The 22,577-nt window shown below is 41.1% G+C and overlaps 1 protein-coding gene across 1 annotated transcript in view; it reads left to right on the forward strand.

The window, feature by feature from the left end:
• Positions 1-17,510, forward strand: part of LOC104621619 (arf-GAP with SH3 domain, ANK repeat and PH domain-containing protein 1-like) — a gene marked incomplete at its 5' end in the record, with an annotated part of 81,120 nt that extends 63,610 nt beyond the window's left edge. Inside the window, 6 exon segments of the mRNA XM_010288150.1 lie at positions 1-82; positions 2,858-2,924; positions 5,122-5,180; positions 7,488-7,990; positions 12,763-12,885; positions 14,828-17,510. The exon segment at positions 1-82 is cut by the window's left edge and continues 27 nt beyond it. Of these exon segments, the coding sequence (XP_010286452.1) occupies positions 1-82; positions 2,858-2,924; positions 5,122-5,180; positions 7,488-7,990; positions 12,763-12,885; positions 14,828-14,902 (909 nt within the window).
• Between the last annotated feature and the right edge of the window lie 5,067 nt (positions 17,511-22,577).

Consider the following 22,577-nt stretch of genomic DNA (forward strand, 5'->3'; position numbering starts at 1 on the left):
CCCCCAGGACACAAAAGAACCCTCTCTGACCCACCAAGCCCACTACCTCATGGACCCCAGAATAAGGGCCCAATTCCTTGGGGTGAGTTTTGAAACGCAAAACAAAAGGGCAGGGGAAAACCTTTATGATGGATGATATATATGATCTTTGGTTTCTTTTACCTGGTGCTTGCTTTCCAATGATTGCAGCTTGATGTGTCGTCAGCTCCGATAAATCGACAGTTCTGTCTTCTGTCGCTCTAGCTCCCAGGCTTCTCTATCTGAGTCTCACTTGAGAAAATTGAAAATATGCCGTGCTCCCCTGGGGCCGGATTCAATTCCCGCTGCCGCCGCCCTCCCCTGCCCCGGCTGCCCTCACCCAGCCCCTCATCTGCTCCTCTGCTCCGCTTCTGTCCTGCCCCGCTGCTGCCCTGCCCGGCTCGCTGCTCCAGGTGCGTCTCGACCTGGGGCAGTCAGACCTCGAGGAATCCGTGCGCTTCTCCTGACGGAAGAGCTTGTTTCCTTGGGCTGCGTGCCAGATCTCGCCCGGAAAGTGCTCGCGCGTAGCTGGCGGGGATGTGTTGTCTTAGTGTGTTTTGTGATGTTGTCTCTACATATACAAAAACTGGTAGGTCTGCATCCTTCTACCTCCAGAAGTTACACAAAAAAAGCTTTTTTTTTTTTTCCCCCCCCTAATGGGATACCTTCCTGACAGAAGATTTTCAGAAACTATTTTCCAGACTACTCACATTCTTCGTCTTTTCAATAAACGTTGCTCTGTGCAGTCAACTTCTCCCTGCAGCTATAAATCTCAGGCCCATGTAGTTCTCTGTAATTTTGGTCTCGGTGGCAGGATTTCCTTAAATCTGTAAACTTTTGAGCTGGAATCCAGTGCTCACATAGCGGGGTCATCCATACACGATGAGTATCCTCTCTCTGTTCTAATATAAACACAAAATTACTAGCCTAAAAAAAATTGCAAGCCTAAAAGCACCATTTTTTTCAGCAAATTGGGTTAAATGTGGTAAATCATGGAGTACTCGTGTCGAATAGGTGATTTAATCTAGGATTTAATATGAAGAGAAGTACGGAGTCCAATGAAAGGCAAAGTCTTTTTCTCAAGCAATGCAAATAACGGCAATCTTTGAAATTCTCTACTTTTCTGGGATATGGAAAAAATGTTTCCGATGTTTTGGAGTCTGAGAGCCCTGTAGTAAAGACATTTTGAAGAGCTTGGACTTTAAAAATTTCTTAAAGGCCAAATATTTAGGTCCAAAACAGCACCTAAAATACCATACCATATAACGTAACACTAGTAGAAGGAGAAGTGTGATAGGAACAGATGCTGAGCTAGTGCTAACTTTTCTTTAAAAATACTAGACAGCAGATGAAGGAAAAGGAGAATCTGGGAAAGGTGCAGGTGTGGAGCTGAAGATGAAGGACCGTATAGCAGTAGAATAGCTTCTCAAAGCAGGGCCAGAGGAGAACATTGCTTATTCTGTCTCTTTTTCTGCTCTGCCGTGCAGACTAAACTTCAGTGGGTGGACGAGGGGCCTCTTCTCTCCTTTTTCTTAGCTGAGATCTCTTATGAGACTTATGACAAAGTCCATTTGGATTTTAAGCAAGTGTTAAGTTTTGTGTTTATAAAAAAGGGACTTTCTTGTATCTGCCTTTGTGTTTTGGGTTTAAGAATATTGTCGGATGTTCACTGCTTTCCCTTTCAGAAGCTTCTTTCTGTGTTGTTACATTTCTTGCTATGTTGAATTTCAGCATTTGTTTTCTAATCCGTGCATTAATTGAAGTTTCAAGCAGAGCAATCCTTAGCTTATGTCTAAGCAAATTAAGTTACGATTCAAACATGTTATAAAAATGTCATTTAGATTATTTTGGATTTCCATAGCAACCAGGAGATATTTTTCCTTGCTGTATCCATAGGATCTACATGTGAAGAGCTTACTGTTTGTCTTACCTTTCTTTTTTTTTTTTTTCCCCACTTTTAAATATAAACGTATTTTTAGCAAGGCTCAGCATAAGCCTTTTCTGCTGTTTCATTTAGATTTCAATGCGCTGCGAATGGTGTCTAGGCAGATATGTAATTCTTTTGCATGGGAAGTATTTTGTGTCCTTGGATCATTAAATGTCACTTTACATCTTAGTTGAAAAGGGAAGGGGGAATGATAAAGGCACTAAAACAAAGTAGTTAGTATGACTGTACCTTGGCAATGGTGATGGTTAATGAAGGAGGAGCCTCTGCTGAAGGATTTCGAAGGAATTGGGTTTGGATTTGGCGGCCTTTTGACACAATTGAGTATACCCAGGATCTTTACCAACAGTTAACTTTCAGGTTATGGTAACATACTGACTTAGTCATTGCATCAGCAAAGGCTATTTTTTATGTACCATAAAATACCAATCCTTAGAAATTGGATGTTTTGTGAATAAAATCAAATTCATGGTGGTTTTAAAAAGATGTTCCTCCTAATGCAAAATGTAAACATCTGCGATAAATTTTTCTGATACTGGCTTGCAGTATCTCCTTCCTTTCAGAGAAAATTGAAACACTATATCCCAAACAAATACCCTACAGCAGTAACTCAGCAATGTCGTTCAATCTTTCCTTGCCAGCAGATGGGAGCTACCAGTGAGTTGTTTTAAAATGTGTTACGTGAAAGGTCAAGTTGAATTATTATGGTCCCTGACACTTTTTCAGTCACAAAATTATTAATAAAGAATGATCTTTAAAATCTTTAGACATGTTGTATAGAGGCTACTTGGATGAATGTGTACTTTGCTTTAAGTTGTACCCTCTGCTGATTATATTTCAGTTATCCTAATGATTTTTTTTGGGTTTTTTTTAATTGTGCTTTTTTCACCTCAGGTAATGATTTGGGCCCACCTTCAACTAAGGCTGCAAACAAATTTGAGGGGATGTCTCAGCAGTCAAGGTAAAATCTGTGTAAATGAAGGCAAAGCTGAAAATTTATCTAAACGTAATTTACAAATTAGAAAAAAAATTGCCTTTCATACGAAGTAAAACTCTAGCTATGTTTCTTCATTAGTTTTCTGCGTGCCTTACTACCATACAAATACTTCGGCTTCACTGAGCCGCCTACGCTGCGTCCATAACTGTCCACGCACAATTCATCCTTTGAGCAGGATGGACAGAACGACTTGTACCAGAATCTACCTACCGCTCCTACAGAAGCGCGCTCTGAGCTGGCGAATGTTGCCTCCGACTGCAGTCCAGCAGGACAAAAGTTTTATTTTCATGTCTCCCGGCATTTCATTTTATCTGCTTCAGTGTGAGGTCTCGTTCCCGTAGCTGCAGAAGTGTCACTAGGTACAGGCTGGCATCGACGATAGCTCTGTAAGAGAGAGAATTCATCTCAGTCTTCCAGCTTAACTCTTTTGCAGTCTGTCGAGCTTATGTGCTGACGCGCAGTCTGTAATAACACGAGCTGCTTTTAGCTCCTAGTTCCTCAGGTCAGTCCATTACAAGTGTTTTTTTCAACAGCCGGAGTAGTACGGATAGCCATACACTCCTGTCACTTAGTGTTTGGTGCTCCTCTATCTGTGCTGTGATTCCAAAGTCCTGAGGTTCAGAGCATGGCAATTCGAATACACGTGTGCCTTGGGCAACGCGATGGAGACCTTGCGTGACCACAAGTGTGCGTGAGCAGGCCATGACTGGAGATGGATGCGTAACGTCAAACAAATCGCAGTAGAAGATGCGTAGGCAGAGTCTCTGGACGCTCCTCAGCTAGTGATCTGCCTTGCCCGGACAGTGGACGTGTCGGTGGTAGCACAGCTGACTTGCCATGTTTGCCGAATCCATCCAGGTGGCACTGGGCGTTCAGGGGAAAAACTGGTGATGTTCTACAGCACAAAGAACTGGTGCCATACTTGATACTTGTAAGACAAGGGTAAAAGTGTGGTACTCGTGCTTGGTGGCATTAGATAAAGGCCAAGGTAATTATTTATTGACTCAAGATTGAGCTTGGCTGTTCTTTCAGGTTTGAGTCATGATACATTTTAACTATTTTAAAAAAGCTAGGAAATTCAGAGGAAAGTGTTTCATCATTACTCATTTTGAAACGTTAGCTTCAGAGACAAGTAATTCCAGGGTGTATTCAACATCAAGGCTGTTGATGCAGAAGTCTCTCTGCTCTGTTGAACATATTGGCAACTTCCTCACTTTTTTTTTCCTTGGTTTTTGAGTAATTATTTTGAGGTGATACTGATTTTTATTTGATTATTTATTGTTTGATTTTTATGCCTTACATCAATTGGCTTTCTTCTTTTCTTCCACAGTCTTTTTCTATAAAAGTGACTCGGGTGTGGTTTTGGTGGAAGAAAATTGGTGGTTTTTTGTTGAAACCTGTAATATGTGTTGCCCTCACATGCCATGTTTGCAAATTTGAGCCATCCTGATGTTAATTCTGAAAAAAATTGTCTACAAAAGAAAGCATAGATGGAGAGTTTTGGCAATATGCAACTATCTCAGATTTTTATGCTGCAATTAAATTACTCACAACTGTCCTGCTTGTGTTGTTGCTTACCACTATAAGTAGCTGTAACACGGGTTGACAGAGTGAACTATGTTGTTTTCCCACAATCATCAGTATTTCCTTGGAGTAGCAGAGGCTTTGTCTCCTCATGCAGCTGCGGTTGGTGTGTAATACAGTATCATACTCATGCAGTAGGCTACAAGACGTAGGCTCAGTCCCGGAAAACTTCAAGCCACTGACATAAAAGACAGATTATATTTTGAACGCTTCAGTATAGTTATTTTAAAGACCAAATCTTCCTTAAAAGTTCAGGATCTGCCCACTGAGCTGGTGTTTCAGCTTCACCTATTTTCAGAATGTATTTTTGCACATACTGTCGTCCGGAGACTAAATCTGCCTGGTGGCAGCAAGCTGGGGGGGTTGTATGTCGTCTTCTCTGCAAAAGCAATTCATTCTTAATAGTACTTTGATTTTCAGGATTGACCCACAGACAGGACGACAAGTTGCTTATGCAAAAGTAGCAAAATAAATGTGGATTTTTTTTTTAGATGATGAATGTATAGGGGGGAAAAAAGGAAAAGAAGTGTATTTTACAACAGTCATAAGCACTAATAATTCCTATCTGTTGATTTAGCACTGGGACTGCAAAGACTGCACTTGGCCCTAGAGTTCTTCCCAAACTACCTCAAAAAGGTAAGAGTTCTTTTTGTGGGTATTCCCATAATGTTCTCTTTTAAATGTGTGTGAAAGTAGATGCTTGTTTTAAATATATGGATCTTTTCAGCAGAAGTTTTATATCTAAAATGCCACAAACGATGAAAGCTTAGCAAAGCTGAAAGGATTTTGGAAGATTGGGAAGGTTTTAATTAAACAACAAAAAAAAAATAGCTAGACCTATGGAACATATGGAGGAAAGAAAAAAAAATTCCTAAACTGATTGAAGCTGGAAGAGACCTCAAGAGGCCAGCTGCTCCAGTCCACCACTCAGAGCAGGGCCAGCTTTTTGACATGAGAGCAGGTTGCACACAGCCATGGCCAGTCACATTTTGAGTATCTCCACAGATAACTTCTCTGGGTTTCCATTTCTATTTTTGACCACTCTTGTTGGTAAATTCTTTTTTTTTCCCTAACACCCGTAAGTCCAATTTCTTGATACCCTTGAAGTGAGTTGTATCCCTTGCGATGATTTGGCAATCAGGGTTGTTGTCCTTATAACTACTTCCAAAAGAATCGGGTACTGTACATCGCTGACAAACTTGCTGAGACCATCATCCCAGTGAACACCTTATGGCCCCTTCTTTTTAGAAGTATTTTTTCTAATCTTTCTTTAAACTCATACAGCAGGTTTTATTTAGTTTTTTGAGTTCTTGCAGCAGTTGACTATAAAGTTGAAAGTAGACGTACCTCGTAGCTCTGTCTGATACAGAATCCATCAAAAATACGTTACATCTATATGAGTGGATGATCACTAAAGAGCCTGAAGATCAGAAAATGATGCCTGTCCAAACTTCTGAAGCTAGATAACTGAAAATGAGAGTGCAGATCATTTTAACAGAAAATGCAAATGTGAAATTTCAACTTTATTAAATTACAATTATTATGACATGGTATCATCTTTTAAAAGATAAACACCGCCCCATTGCAGAGGGGTTGGACCAGATGACCTTTAAAGGTGCCTTCCAACCCAAACTGTTCTATGATTCTGTAATAGAGACACCAATGATAGAGACACTAGGGTGCCGCTGCAAAGGATGTCAACACTTCCTTGATTTAAAATGATATAGGTGAAATTTAGGATGGGCTCAATCAAAGGACTTTGATAAGGGCTACTATCAGTATCATTTACTTAAGCCTCAAACCAATGTGGATGATCAGTGCTTGTACATTTGCTAGGTGTAGGATACAAAGCCATATACAGGTATCAACACAGACGTTGTTTCAAATGAGGCATCTGATAGTAGCTATACAATTTCTTTCATGGAAATGATGCAAAATTTTCTTTTTTTTAATAAATAACACTTGCATGCTGTATTTATGGTTATTGCAGTAGGTGATATCCAAAGCAAGTGTTGTTGCTTTCATAGTAAAACGTCAGGCCACCTGTTTGGCTGGTAGAATATGATAGTAAAGCAATTCTGAATACAATAGGAAATTATTCCTTCTAGTCAAAATGTGTTGCTTTCATCATGGGTAGTAACTTTTTTCTCTTCTGTCACACTTCATCTGTTTTAATATAGTGTTGTTTGGCTTAGGGGTTTGTTTTTTTTTTTGTTGTTGTGTTCTTACGGTTCTGTTTTTAAGGTAGATTTCCTAGGGAACTTAGAAGTAGAACCAATACATAACACTGAGAAAAAAACTATTTGAAAAGCTATTTTCAATTTCCTTCCATAAAACCTGCAAAATACACATTTTAAAACTTCCCATCTTTACTAAATTGTAAATACTTACAATAATTCATTTTTTAATTAGTTTGGATGTCTACAATACAGTTTGTTCTATAAACTGTACAGACATACATGCTTACTCACTCTCTTTAAGATTTTACAGGTACTAATCCTGAGATTTGGGGTGTTTTTTTATGGAGTTCAACTGTATACATCAATAATTGTCATTAAAGAGAATTTTCATTGCAGTCACACCAGTGGGTTGATTGGTTATTTTGCAAAATATGTCTTTTCTTATAGTTAATATTTTTTCTTTTAGGTCCAAAAACCAATCACTTTATTTCATTTCAAGTAGTTAATCTATAAATTGACACCTAGGAGCTGTTGGATTAAGCATTCCTGGCCTCCAGGAGGAGCCATGAAATGAGACCTCAGTGAAAGAGGATTATGTAAAGTTGTATTATCCATTTGTCATGGACTAGGAGGACATATGGGCAGTTATTGGGGCTCAGTGAACATGTGGACATCTACAGAATTACAGTTTTGATATGTGCCTGAGTTCTTTAATATTAAAATGAAATTGTAAAAAAAACATTTTTATGCTCTTTTGTTTTAGTGGCACTAAGAAAAATAGAAACCAGTCATCATCTTTCAATAGATAAATCCCATCAGCACACGGAAATCTTTCAGAAGCCCTCACTGTCCATCGATATACCACAGAAACCACAACCTGGAGACTTGCACCCAAAGCCTCTGCCTCTGGAATTAACTCAGAAACCTCAAGTGGGAGACTTACCCCCAAAGCCTGGAGAACTACCCCCAAAACCTCAGCTAGGAGACTTGCCACCAAAACCACAACTTGGAGACTTACCTCCAAAGCCGCAAATGAAGGACCTTCCTCCAAAACCTCAGCTAGGAGAGCTGTTGGCTAAAAGTCAAGGTGGAGAAGCATCACCGAAGCCTCAGCCCTCAGAGGCAAATCAAAAATCTCACTCCTTAGATCTTTCTCCAAACGTACAATCTAGAGACACCGTCCAAAGGCAAGCATCTGAAGAGTCTAATGACATAACACATACGCTGCCAGAAACCCCTGTACCACTTCCCAGGAAAATAAATATGGTAGGTATTATTCCAGCTAGTCAAAAGTATCCACGGAAGGCTTTGAAGTTACTGTAGGACTATCTGTGCAAAAAAACCCACCCTTGAGCTATGCACGCAAAGCTATGCACCAAAACTTTCTGGGCTAGGATGGGGAATGAGGACCTCTTTTTGTGCTCCCAAGCAGCTTCAGCAAACACTGGGGGTTTACAAGGCCTCTGGCATGCTGAAACAAATATTAGTAACATAAAGCACTAGTACTGGGAGCGCGACAGTGTAGTTAGATTTATTAGGGAACTCGGGCATTTTCATCTGTGCCAGTCACTTCTGAATCAATTGGTCTTTGCTCGCTGCTTTGCATGCCTTAGGTTACTAGAATACTTATATATTTGATTTTTGTAATCTTTAAGAAAGAATGTTAGCACCTATTGTCAGCAGATAAAAAATTTAAAGTACAAGTCAGCTGTGACAAAGTAGGAAGTGTTCCTGTCATGAGCATTTAATGCCAGTGTACTTAAGTGGTTAATGAAGGTTCAGATACATTGCTGAAGTGGCAATACTGACATTGCTGGATGGTGTGGAGTAGCAGAGCTGGAACTATAACTAGATTCCAAGTCTCCTTGTTCAACCCCCAATTCATCTTGCGGTTCATCTTGCTAACCAGTGCAATTTCCGTCCAACAGAGGATTGATTCTTCATGCATATGTATATTGAAATCATGTATATTGAAATCATTTTGTGAAACTCCAGAGCTCTCTTAAGATTTTCATCATTAAGAATACATCAAAAAGGAGGTGGTTTTGCTTGTCAAATTGGCTGTGCAAAGCACTTATGTAAAAGGAAGTAAGACTTCTGTTCTTGTTGTGAAAGCAGAGGGTGAGTTTCTCCCTTCTTGTGCTTGTCTGAGGAAGAACGCTCTTTCTCTGAAGCCATCACTTTGGCTCACTTGGCTCCTGTCATGGACTTGTCTGCAAGTTCCCATCTGAACTGGGAATGACAGGGTTGTTGCTTGGGCTTCCTGAGTGTTCGGGAGATTAAATAAAGCATTACAGGGATCTGATCAAAAGGTGTCTGCAACTATGATTTGCTTACTTATATACTTTTAAATATAAGGAGGCAAATGACGCTGGACATTCTCAGCTATTTGTCACTTTATTAAAGAAGGAAAGAAAGCAAACAGTAGATTAGCTGTTGTTAGTTGTTTGTTTTGTTGTTGTTTTTTTTAAACTCTCACCCTACTTTATACAGAAAAATTCTGAGGAAGAATTCAGTGTTCTCCGCATTCAGCCATTTTCACATGTGCAGTAAATTAAATAGTTCCACTCTTTTGCAGTGATCAAAATTACGATGTATCTCTGATAATTACTTTCCAGCTTTCTACACACCATTGCATGCACACTTGTGAATCTTCTTGTTCACTGCAGTCTTTTTTTGCTCAAGTAATAATGTGCAAGAATTCCTCTCAAATGTATCGTCTCCATTCTCATCCTCTCCGCACAAACGTGAAATGCTACATCACAGCGCAACAGTATGACCCGTGACAGCAGCTGTTAGCACTTGTGGGTACTTCACTCTTGAGTGTGACTATTTTGCCACTAAATAGATGGACACAGTTTTTTTTTTTTTAATTGGAAGTTTTAGAAAATCGATTGTTCAGAATTATTAAGTAAAAAATACCAATGCCGTTTATATATAAGGACTTGAAAGGATATTTTTAGAGAAGTGAAACCTGCTCTGAGAGCTTCCGAAATCACACTAAAATCACACTAAGCACTTGAGTGTTCTTTTGTATGTGTTTTCTATAAAGGAGACGAAATACTTCTTTTTAATATTGAATGTAAATAAAGGCATGGAGGGATTATTAATGACCATAGCAGCTGATTATTAAGTCTTAAGCATAAAAGTCTCTTCTTAGTAAGTACTAATATAAGAAGTTGATAGAGGAATTGGATATAAGAATTTTGTTCAACATCTTCATCAGTGACCTAGACGAAGGGTTGGAATGTACTCTCAGCACGTTTGCTGTTGATACAAAGCTGGGAAGAGTGGGTGATACACCAGGAGGCTGTGCTGCCATTCAATGGGATCTGGGCAGACTGGAGAGTTGGGTGGAGGGGAACCTCATGCAATTTAACAAGGACAAGCGTAGAGTTCTGCCCCTGGGAAGGAACAACCCCATGCACCAGTACAGGTTAGGGGTTGCCCTGATGGAAAGCAGCTCCATGGAGAAGGACCTTGGAGTCCTGGTAGACAGTAAGTTCTCCATGGTACAGCAATGTACCCTGGTGGCCAAGAGGGCCAATGGTCTCCTGGGGTGCATTAAGAAGAGTGTGACCAGCAGGTCGAGAGAGGTTATCCTCCCCCTCTACTCTGTGCTGGTGAGGCCTCATCTGGAGTATTGTGTCCAGTTCTGGGCTCCCCAGTTCAGGAGAGACAGGGAACTTTTGGAGAGAGTCCAGCGGAGGGCTACGAGGATGATTAAGAGACTGGAACATCTCTCTTATGAGGAGAGGCTGAGACACCTGGGGCTGTTTAGTCTGGAGAAGAGAAGGCTGAGAGAGGACCTTATCAATGTCTATAAATATCTGCAGGGTGGCTGTCAGGAGGATGGAGCCAGTCTCTTTTCAGTAGTGCCCAGTGACAGGACGAGGGGCAATGGGCAGAAACTGCAGCACAGGAAGTTCCACCTCAACGTGAGGAAGAACTTCTTTACTGTGAGGGTGACGGAGCACTGGAACAGGCTGCCTGCCGAGAGAGGTTGTGGAGTCTCCTTCTTGGGACACCTTCCAAACCCGACTGGATGCATTCCTGTGCAACCTGCCCTAGGTGATCCTGCCTTGGCAGGGGGGTTGGACCGGATGATCTTCAGAGATCCCTTCCAACCCCTCCCATTCTGTGATTCTGTGGTGGGGAGGGTGTGACGTTTGTTTTAAAGTCACAAATTGCATGTCCTGGAATTGTTTCTATTTCTTTACAACCCAGTGCCCCAAACTGTGTTCTGGAAAATGTATGCTTGCTTCAGATCCATCCTCTCTTAAACTTTTCACAAGATTAAATACACCTCAGGCTTGAATTCTGCTTTCTACTGCTCTCCTAAGTGAAAGGAGTAGAATATTACAATGCCATCTGTGGTACTTATCTGAAGGAATCAGGATCAGTTGCCATCATTTTTCATGTGTTCTTACAAGCTGAGTTGCATACAGTTCTCTAAGTTTAGAGGAATTTAACTTTCTTTAGTCTCTTTATTGAATAAGACAATTTTTATCTGGGAGAAGTAGATGCTTCCCTTCATCACGGAGGATTGACTGGAAATGCTCTTAATTTCTAAAGGTTCTCTGGAGTTGAAAGGTGGGACTGGCCCCAAATACCCATTAATATTTAATTCCAATCCCTTGTGATAGTTGAGATTTTTGTTCAAATTATATGAATTTGTTTAAAAAAGATAGAAAGTGTTCTTTGAAGTAACTTCTTACTGCAGCAAACCCGTGCTGTAAAAAAACCTTTGATCTCATAGGAACTTCAGGTATTTCAGTTCATTTGTCTTGAGTATGAGGTTGGTTTTTTTTTTGTCTGATCTTGTTGTGTGAACTGCTTTGTCTCTTAGATCCCTCTATAATTGTTATTTTTCTGTACCTTGAGTTTAGTGTGAGTGCTCTTTGCTGTGTGTCTTCTGCTGTTGATCTGCAGGGAATTTTTCTTGCCAAAACATGGAGGTATTTCGAGTGGGTAGGTAATAGCAAAGAGAAGGCTCCCTAGGAAATTTCCTCTGTGATGTTACTTTTGGCTCAAATTCCTCTAAACCTCCTGAATTCTCCGTCATAGATCTTCTGCTTCTCATCTCCTTGTGCTGCTCTTGGTTTTTTTGCATTCTTATTATCTGACTACTTCTGTTCAAAGAAGGAACTGTAGTTTTTGAAGAAGTGTGGGTATGAAAATAAAGGAATATAAAGTAGCAGGAGTGTTTTCCTGTGAATGTTGCTTCCTTACTCTATTGGAAAATAATTTAAAGCATTTTTCCCTGCCGTGAGAAACATATGTTCAGGAAGGTGTCCGTGGCTCAGGCTTTTTCATATGAGTTAGCAGCATGCAGCAAAGTATGACCTAGAAAATACTTGGACTCAGAATGGTAGAGCTGTGAGAGTATCTATTGTGAATTATCATCACAAAATAGTATTGCCATCTGAAATTAAGATTCTCTTCATAAGAAATTGCTAACATACTGGATGAAAAATCATTCAAAAAATAATTTCCAGTCCTATAAGCAGTTCTGAAATCCAAGGATAGACTGTATTTTTGCACTAGATCCAAAGCCAAAACTGTAAGGAATACTGGGATTTCAATGCAGCATCTTCCTCAGCCCTTACCTCTCTTGTAACATGCAGAGGGAGACTGGATTTAACTTTCTGTTCATGGTGGTTTTTTTAATGAAATATGTATTGAAGGAGAAAAGAGGGTGTTTGTGGACTGGAACAATGTAAAGATGTTATTTAAACTTTCTTTACTGGAGGAAGCGTAGGTTACTTAAGCTGTGCACTACATGTTAAAGTCTCTTGGGAGTTCTGAATCTTAAGAAAAGGAAAACCTACACCTGTGTAGCTAATTTTTTTTTTGTTTGTTTAAAGGTCCTTGTTGAAGCAGAGTTTTTAGATTTTATGTCCCCGATTACAGGGAAAGCAATTTGCTAGTCTTCACCTTCTTGTAAAATAAAACCTAACTAAAGGGCAAAATGCATACCTTATATATGTTTTTGCTGTTCCTCGTGTCCTTCATCTAAAACTTGACTCTATTTTTAGGGGAAAAACAAGGTTAGGCGAGTGAAGACCATTTATGACTGTCAGGCAGATAATGATGATGAGCTCACGTTTGTTGAAGGAGAAGTAATTATTGTGACCGGTGAAGAGGACCAAGAGTGGTGGGTATGTATCTTTTCCTGTTACAGTTCCACATAACTTTTTAATAACTCCTAAAGGAAAGCCTCTATTTACAAGGTGGGGGGGGTTGTTATTTTGGTTTGTGGGTGATGTTTTTTTATTTTGTTGGGTCTGGGGAGTTGTTTTGCCTGAGCTAACATCCAGCCCTTAAACTCGTATTAGAGAAGTCCTCCTTTCTCTGGTAGGGTCTGTCTCGTCCTGGGATTCTGCTAGAACCATCCTGACTAGGTCTGGCTCATAACATGTATTTGCATACGTCACTCTTTGTAATGTATGCTAGCCTTTCATTAAATGAAGAGGTGGTGATTTTTACTCCATTTAGCATGCTTACAGTCTTCATGAAAAATGAGATACGCAATTTTCTTCAGTTCACCTGAAATTTTAAGTTATACCTACAGGGGTTGCTGGAAGTCTGAAAAGCTATTTGTAATTAGTGCTGTGAGCTGATGGTTTTCCTCCTTTTCCTCCTTAAATGAGAGATAGTTAACATTTTCTTTCTCTTCTTCCCTCCCTCGCCACTGGTTTGTAACATACTCCCCCCTACTCTGGACTGCATATCGTTCTTTTGGTTCTTGAGTGCCCATGTCAGGTTTTTCTCAGCCCCACTTGAAGGCTCCAGCCCTCCCTTCTTGCCTCCTAAGCCCTGCCACATCCTCCTTCCCTACTGAAGAATTGTTACTGGGGAAAATGAGACAGATTTTGTTTTGATTAAAACAAATGCTTATTGCAAAGCTGCCTATGATTTCCTAATCTAAGTGTGGTGCAACCTTTGCTGTATTGGTTCTAGCTACATGGTTTCTTCTCACTCATCATTTAAGTGTGGAAGATTTTCTACGGAAAAGATGGTATGAAAAGAGCCATGTCCAGTGAAAAGCTGGTGTATTACCCATGTCATTCAGCCCCTGATTATAGTTGCATTAGTTGCTGATTCTGTTTTGTGAAGTGGCTTTTTAAGATCCCTGGGTACATGCCGGACAAGTTCCATGAAGTGCTCCAGTCTGAGTGTTTCTGAGAAGGGAAATGAGGGCTCTTGACTCATATGCTTCAAAAATTTGGCTCTACGAGAGGAAATGGCCAGCCCTGCATGTTTCCCCTTCTCATTTTGTTAGCTTGTGGAAGAGGAAGGAGGTACGCTATTATTCTGAAAGTGGTGAGCAGCACTGGAGCAGGATGAGAAGAGGGTTATGGGCTCAGTCAAGACTGCTGCTCCAGTTGTTTACAATTACGCATTTTAAACATGTAAAGTTCACGTAGAAGGTGCCATTATTATTTGTTTTTTTAGAAGTTGCTTGGCTACTTCTTTATAAAAGATTATTATGAAAACGTGTAAGAAGTTATACATGAAGGACACTTAATCAGACGATAGTGTGATTCGTACTAAGCACTAGTATGCACGTAAATCATTAGGAATCATACTAATTCGGTGAGAAAATAGCGGGGCCTTATCGCTTGTAAGTGAAGCATGCAGATTATCGTAAGTAACTTCACAACTGTAGCAGACACCTCGCTCAAATGCAATGTTTAGGATTTAGTTAACTAAGAGGAATGGGTTTGAAAGACATAGACTAACTTGCACCAGCAAGATATATCAGACAAAAGGAAATAAGGCTTCTGTTTTGGTGAGATTCTTGAAATTCTGTGGTCTATGTAGCTCTTCTAGGTTTCCGTATCCAATTGTAGTTGTTCTGTTCTCTTTAGATTTAGTTGGCTTAATTTGTCTTATTTATAATATGTTTATATGGGGTTGTTTTTGTTCCGTTACACAAATTCAAATGTTAACTAAGGTCTGCTTTAATCTGTCCAAGAACTTGCAAATGCTCTGTAGGATCCCTGCAGTTCTGCTGCTTTTGAATGAAGTAAATGCATTCTGCGAACTCTTATCTGTACACACATATGTATTTATGGACATTTTCCTCCTGTGTTGCAGATTGGCCACATCGAAGGACAGCCAGAGAGGAAAGGGGTCTTTCCAGTGTCCTTTGTGCACATTTTGTCAGACTAGTAAAAACAAACAAAAGATCCTAAACTTGAGCATTGCACATTCTTCATGCAAGACGGGCTTTTTAGCAAAAGCGAACGCTGCTGCCTCCCTGTAATCCTGTGCACAACTGTATATATAGCTGCTGTTACAAATTAAGAATTCATTTAAGTTTCACCTCATGAGGTTGAATTTTATGTATTGTAAATATACTGTGTTATTCTGCCTTTGCCAGTATTATGGTAGCCTTGGAACCTGGCACGCCTTATTGGGTTCGTTGAAGCCATCCTCGGCATCTAGCACTTACATCTCTGTCTATGCTGTTAAAAATACGTATGAACTGCCAGCTTTCCAAACATAGGTGGTCTCCGTCAACCATGTAACTGTACAGAAATGACTGTTCCTAATAACTCGGTATTCTCGATATACAATTAGCAGAAAGTTAGAATGAGTGAATGGTTTTGGACAATTTACAAATCAGTCTGCAGTTTATAAGTGTATGCAGTTTACAGCTATGAAACCCACTTCGGTATTTATTTAATATAGTGCTCAGTTAAGTGTAATTACGAAGACAAATATTCACTGACTTTACAGATAACAGTACTGTTTTATGGCGTGCATACAGCATTTCATGTTTATATTATGTGGACCTATGCCAAACTGTGATTGCAGTTCCCCTGTGACATTACCTCACTATAAAAAATTACAAATTTATTTCATTCGAAAACTTATTTTAATGAAAATTAGTCATATTGTTCTTTAGTAGAGAGATGTGAAATTTGCTGGTTTCTTTCACTGAATTCTTAGTAACCAAGGACTTCTAGACAATGTTAACTGTTGACATTATGCATGCATTTAGACGCTTACTTGAAACCTGCCTTTGTACAAAAGTAGTACTGTAGTCATATAGCTACATTTGAAGAAAAGAACATTCTAACTTAATTGCTATTCAGATTAATGTGAGCTTGCAACAGTATTTGTTCAAAGCTAAATTGGCTCTTTGAAAAATGATTTTGTGGGGGTTTTTTTCCGCTGTCTTCAACCTTGATAAAAGTTAGTTACCTAAAATAAAATTTCTTCAGTGGTGATATAAGGATAAATTTAAATTATTTTTACGTGCTCTAAAAAGTGGAAGTTAAGATGACCTCTCATGCATTTGATCAGGCTGTTAATGATAGAACTCAAATCACAAGTATCAGGCTGGTTTTAGCAGAGTACACTAAACTGTAACTGTGATAGTCTTAATTCAGAGCACCAAGTAAGAGACATACTGTTAGAAAGCTAATTTCCAAGAAAGTCTTTGGAAGACTGCATTTGACCTGAAGTTTCTTGAAAGTTGGTATAAAGTTGCATTGCCAGAAAACACTTAAATGTATTACTGGAAACTTTCCGTTCCTGTGTCACTTTCAACATTATTTTTTAACTTTTGAAACATAATGCAGTTGTGTTTTCCCCATAGTTTGTCTGTAGCAGGTTCCATGACTTTCATATGTATTTTTGTATTACTTGCTTTAAGTGTTATTTTGGCTTCAGTACCTAGTGCTGCTGTTTCAAGCAGATTGTCTTGGCTGCATGGAAAGATTTTCATTTCATAAAAGCACATCTCAGACTTTCTGAGGGCCTTCATTTTTAATTCAGTTTTGTAAGACTGTAGTCAGTGAATATTTAATTCTGTTTGTGGTTAATATAGAAACAAATATCAGTCCAAACCCCAGATGGAAAAAAATGCAAAACTTTTATCAACTGTTAATGGTTTTAGCATTTACAACACAAGTTTATTAAAAAAAAAATAATTACGCAATGAGTGAACGAGCCTGCTGGCATCAAATCTTCAGTATTACTAGCTCCAGTATTTCAGACTTTATTCTGTTTTTTTTTATGGAAAGGAAGTCAGGTTTAGCATTTATTTAGCATTCCATTTTATCCATTACTACAATGTTTTAAGTTGCATTAAAGAACAAAACCTATTCACTTTTGCGGTCAATTGTATTTTTAAGTGATCTTGAAATAAACTGATAAAAGCAAATCATATAAAGAAAACCTAGGCATGTAAAATTATGTAGAGTCAAATGTCTATTCTTTTCTACGCTCTTTAAAATAGTATACATATGCATTTTATAAAATTAAATGAGTTCCATTGGGGAACAATAGCTCTGTTTATTCTGGCTTATTGTGGGTCATAAGAAATCTGAAAATGTATGATATTGATTGAGTTTAAGTACAGTATTATATCTGAACTCAATGAGCCACTGTCTGCAATTTTGTATATGACATAGTATTTGGAAAGTCTAAATCTTTATGGAAAATGAGCTGATACGGGGTTGGGGGGAGGGGCAGGGGAAGGTGCCCCCAGAGGGGGAGGTATGCTCTGCAGATGATGTCTTATTTACTGTTTGAACAACAGTTGCTATTTATTTTTTTATTACATAGTACATCAACGTGTACAGAAATCGGATCTGGTCATGCCACTAGTTAAAATCTTGACTTCTCATTGAATGTTAAGGTAAAACATCAGTACACATGTCTATTCACATGTATTTAATGTGACAGTTTTTGAGTACTGTATGTGTTAATTTCTACTTTTTTAATATTTAAAATTGCTTTTAAATAAATGTATTCAGTTGATCCCAGATATCTGAACAAGGCCCTTTTGTCAACTGGAATATCTTCTAGGGAGAAGGTCTGGATTCCAAACAGGTAGAACTAAAACACTTGAAATGTTTTCTCTTAAATATAAAGCACCCCTTATATCATGCAATTAAATGTGTATCTCTTTAAGAGCTGTTAAATATGGATGCCATTGCCTTTACCTGGAAAACTTTACTTACTGAAGTAAACTTTCCTTTACTACGGAAAGCCCGCCCGGCGTGCCTTGTTTTCTACAGCTGGCCCGTCGGGTTGAGAAGAACCGCGCCGCATGGCCCCGTCCCGAGCGTGCCTTCCTCTGCCCTGGGCAGCGTTAGCAAACCCGACAGCAGCTCTCGAGCTGACTCGAGCACTACGAACCTTCCCTGGATTGGAGTGACTTTACTGCTTAAAATTTCAGCTCTGACCCAGCTTGCAGAGGTTGTTTCTCCCCTCCCTGAGTCGGTTCTTGGAAGTTTCTCATTTAAGACCCATTCCTCTCAAAACTGCTGCAAAAAGAACAAGTCACTAGTAATTGGTAGAAAGCCTTGAGAACATCCTGCAGCCAGAGAAAAAGCGGGAGTGGAGTTACCAGATCTGGTTTGTATCAAAAATAGTAACTGCCCCGGCACAGGGCGCTGGAGACCGCTGTGGTAAGACGGCTTCTTGAACACCAAGTTGTTCTCAGTGCAGGCACAGCCGGGCTTGGTCATAGAATGTTCTGCTGGGTTAGTTTTGGGCTTATAAAATTTAAATTTACTTAGACTAAACATGGGGCGAGGGGTGTGTGAAATATGGATGGGGCAAGGGAAGCAGTCTGGTTAAATATTCTGCTCTTGATCAGTTTCTACCTTGTCACAGTACTGCAGGTAACAGCATTCAGAGATCTGTTGATTCCCATATCCTCAGTTCTCTGTCCTACGTGTATTACTTGCTCTTCACTGACATGTACTGATTTCCTTTTGCAAGTCAAAATTGAGGTGGGTATCTCATACACTGTTTGGAGCAGAAGAGACCAAAAGACAAACGCATGCCCAGAGGACTCCTGTGTTGTTCAAAGTTTCAGTCTTCCTACCCTTTTCCTGGCAAACTTAAAAGCTCGTAGTTGAACAGAGATCGATTACCAAGCCAAAACCAGTGAAAGTGGTGCAAGTCTTAAATACCAATCAGTGAAACTCAGAAATAGCTCCCCCCTGCCCAGCAAAACCCAAACGCTCCATCCCTTAATATTTATTTAATCATTTTCAGATGCTTCCCCCCTCCCCAGACTCTAGTTCTGTGTGACAGTTCACCTGAGAATCAACAAAAAACTTTGCTTTCCCCACACTCTACTGTGACATAAATTGATGGTTTCATGCCATTCACACCCTAGACCGGTAACCCTCCCATGCCAAGAAAACAGAGTATGACAGAGGAGCAAACGTCCCTAAGTAAAAAAGGTTCCGCTTCAGACCTTGGATTCTTGCAGACAACTTCGCAACCTAGACTTGAGTTTAAGGCTGCTGGGGATGCTTTTATGAGACACTTTAGCCCCTCTGAAACACAGCTGGAAGCTTTTCAGATGGATACAGAATGCACACAGGACTGTAATGTTTTCATCTATATAGCTGCAAGCCAAAAAATTTCTTATCTAACTATTCCAAGTTGTCTTAATGATACTTCTAGGGCTATACATAACATGATTTACAGCTCAGTCATCTGCTGAGAGAGTGCTCAAGTTTCTTCTTGAGATAAGCGAAGTGCTGTTTGTCAACTTGTACTTAAGCTTACACCCGCCCCATGCTGCGGCGTGCACAAAACCTGCGAGTCTTGACTAGTTCTCGTCAGCTGCTGTTCGAGTAACACTAAAAACGATAGTGTGTCAGGGTACAGGCTTTGCCTTGTTCCTCTGTAAATTACAGAACAGATCCTCCTGTCTGCAGTGAGGCGGACGTCTGCTCTGGTCTCTTTTTTTATAATAATGGGGGACGAACAATTTGTCACAGCTGTCATATCTGCTAACCATGTCAGAGCAGAGGAGAGGCTGATCGGTTGGTTGCTGTACCACCTGAAGAATGTTTTGAATGAGCTTTAAGCTTACCTGGAACTTCAAATCTAGTGTTAATACTACTCTGTAGTTCCTACCAGTTTGGTATTCGTTCTTGTAGTGTCTGATCAGAAACATCCCCTCCCCTTCTGCTCGTTGCATTTCACGGAGAGGTGGTGTGGGCGTAGGTCCTTTTCCACCATGGGATTTTTCCCCCAAGGCTTGAAGATGTTTCTTGTGCTTCAGTTACCACCAGAAATTTAGAAATCTGATTTTTCTCTCTCAGTCACATTGTGTAAGTGAATCGCCCTTGAACACTCAAACTAGACTGCTCCAGAATGGCTGTGTTAGGGGTGATTTCATTGTATTTACCTTTGTTCAGTCCAAAGCAATAGCATTAGGCTTGGGCTTTTGGTAACTAATTAATTTCCCCAGTCTCTTCCCCAGGGAATACTACAGGAAGAACTTACTACAGCTGCCTGTAAACTTACGAGACTAAGGAGTAATGAGCAATAGCTTAAGTCTGAAGCTGCTCTCAAACCTCATTTAGTAATGTTTTTCATCTCTCCCTGCTATGGTAGATGTGTCAACACACCTCTGAGCTGGAGTTCTTAGTGTTTAAATAAAAATCAAAAACTTACTTATCGGAAAGGATTAACACGTGCTCCTGAACTTCAGACTGAAAACAGACAAGCCACCTCTTGAGCTGAATGTGCATGGAAGAGGTCAGCAGCTGGTTTTGTTGGTTAAACAGGGGTTTTGCCATGGTTTTCTCTTGGAGCCTGCAGACTTCCTTAGTGACCTGCTGACACCAGTAGCCACACACTGTTTCAGAGACACCTCAAAGATGAAAGCAGACATTTTTTCAAATTAGTAAAGATTATACTGCCTGTAATCACCTGTCCGTACTACAAGCCCTCCTGTGTCCTTGGCTCTAGACCTACATATCCACATGTCCTAGCCTTACCTTTATTCGTTGTAGATTTTTTTAATTCAGAGCTGTAGCTCTACTTTAGTAGCTCTAGGCAGGAAAGCAAGAGCCCCAGGTAGCTGAGCAGTAAGTGAGCTGCAGCTGGCCACATGCTCTCATTTCAGATGAGACTTTTTATTGCATGGAAACCCATCCAGGAGCTGGAAAAAAGCCTTGTGGAGCAAGTCCAGGACCATTGCAGTAGTTCTGACCTCTGTGGATAGAAGTGTGGGTATGAAGCAGATTTGTGATCCAGGATCTTCCTCAGTCTCTATCCTCCCTACAGGAACTGGGCCAACCTCTGTAGAAACAAACAGGAGAACAAATGCTAAACCTGCCTCTATAGCTCTATAGCACGCACAGAGCCTTCTGTGTGAGGAAGTTTGGCAGCTCGGATATCTGGAGAGCAAGGAGTGTTGAGCTTCATGTGAAGTAAACTTACACTGAGAGATGCTGGAACATGGGGACATCCGCGTCTACTGCAGAGTACAAGAACAAATCTGAACTCTACATGTGCTACAGGATGCAGGTGTGAGAAGAGCGGGGTCGGGGGCAACACAAATCACAGCTTGGACACCTTTGAAAGAGTATGAATGACTCCCTCATTGAAGTGAAGATCAATCATACAGAGTCAGCAGTTCTCCGCTGAGCAGTGTGTATAGGTGGGCCATATACTCGCCTCGGAGCTCAAGGTAATGCGGAGATTCAAGTGTTACGAAGAAGTGAAGGTCCCTTGTCCAGCAGAAGCAGCAAGATCTTAGCAAGCGAGAATGGGGGAGGGAGGGCAGCAGGGCAGTCAGACCATCTGGTCGGCACTGTTCACATACCTGCCGTAGTAGCTGGGGCGTCCCTGCCGTAGTAGCTGGGCCCTGTGAAGCAGCAGAAGGCACCAGATGTGTGGGCAGGCTCTGTGCCCAACATCCAGCAAGCAGGAGCATTTGGCTGTAAGCAAGGAGGTGCTGCTGCCCTCCCGGACAGTCCCTGGCAGCAGCCCCGTGTGAGGCCCAGGTCCATGTTAGACGTGGTTCTGGCCCCCCCCTCTCTGTGTCCTTGGAGCAGGTCAGGAATGGTCACCTTGCTTAGGGATGGATTTTGCTCAGGATCATCCTTTAAATCAGCACCTGTGTTCCTGCCAAGTCTGTCTGAGTGAGATGCTGCCGGGTGCAGCAAAAAAACTCCTTCTGTTCCCCCTTCCCTGCCAGGATGCAGAGCGAGCCGAGATGAAAAATAAAATATTAAATTTGGAAAAACCCTCTCTACTTCAAAACCCTTGAGAGCAGGATTTTGTTCCTCTCACTTGCCCATGGCGGTGTTCTGCATAAATGTTTTCCATGGAAAATGCAGCCCTGTGTTTATTTAGACTGGGGTCATCGCCTCCCTCTCTGTACAGCAGGCATGTGGTCTGCCCGTGATCCATGGCTTTAGCTGCTTGCCTGGTGCAATGTGAAGGTGGCACAGAGTGGTCCCGTTACCTGCGTCACTTCTCAGCGCCCCGGCCTCACTGCTGCCCATGCCTCCATCTGCTTTGTGCCGAAGACGGGACTTGTAGCCATTGTGGCCGTCACAGCGAGCCCCGTGCCCATGGCCTGGGCCCTCTGGGGCTGCAGGGTGAGCTGCAGCAGCGCAGCCTCCCGCCCGCGACTGACAGTAAAGCCTGGCAGCAAAATGCCCTTTAGAGAAATTGCCTTAAGACATGTTACCCCTGTCTAATCCCTGCTCCTTCCTGAAAGGGATTGACGGTGCGGGAGGACAACAGCATCTGTTGCTGAAGGGAGAGCTTCCTGGTGGGCAGACAGGGATGGGCATCCCGTGTCCTGGGGAGGACTCTCGCTCCTCCTGTGACCAAGATGCCATCAGTCGTCAACACGAGATGGAGGAGAAACCGAGCAGGGTGCCTCAGGGACGTCGCAGCCGCTGCGGTGGCCGAGCACCGCTCGAGAGATGGAAGGAGCTGTTCACGTTTGAAAGAAACAATCAGCTTTGACGAGGTTTTTCTTTTCAGTTTTGGAGGACCAGTCTTACACGCAGCGTCGCACTGCAGTGGTTCGGCTGCCGGGCCGGGTAACCAGGCGCTGGCT

The sequence above is a fragment of the Phaethon lepturus genome, unplaced genomic scaffold, assembly GCF_000687285.1.
Source record: "Phaethon lepturus isolate BGI_N335 unplaced genomic scaffold, ASM68728v1 scaffold14255, whole genome shotgun sequence".
Classification (NCBI taxonomy): Eukaryota; Metazoa; Chordata; class Aves; order Phaethontiformes; family Phaethontidae; genus Phaethon; species Phaethon lepturus.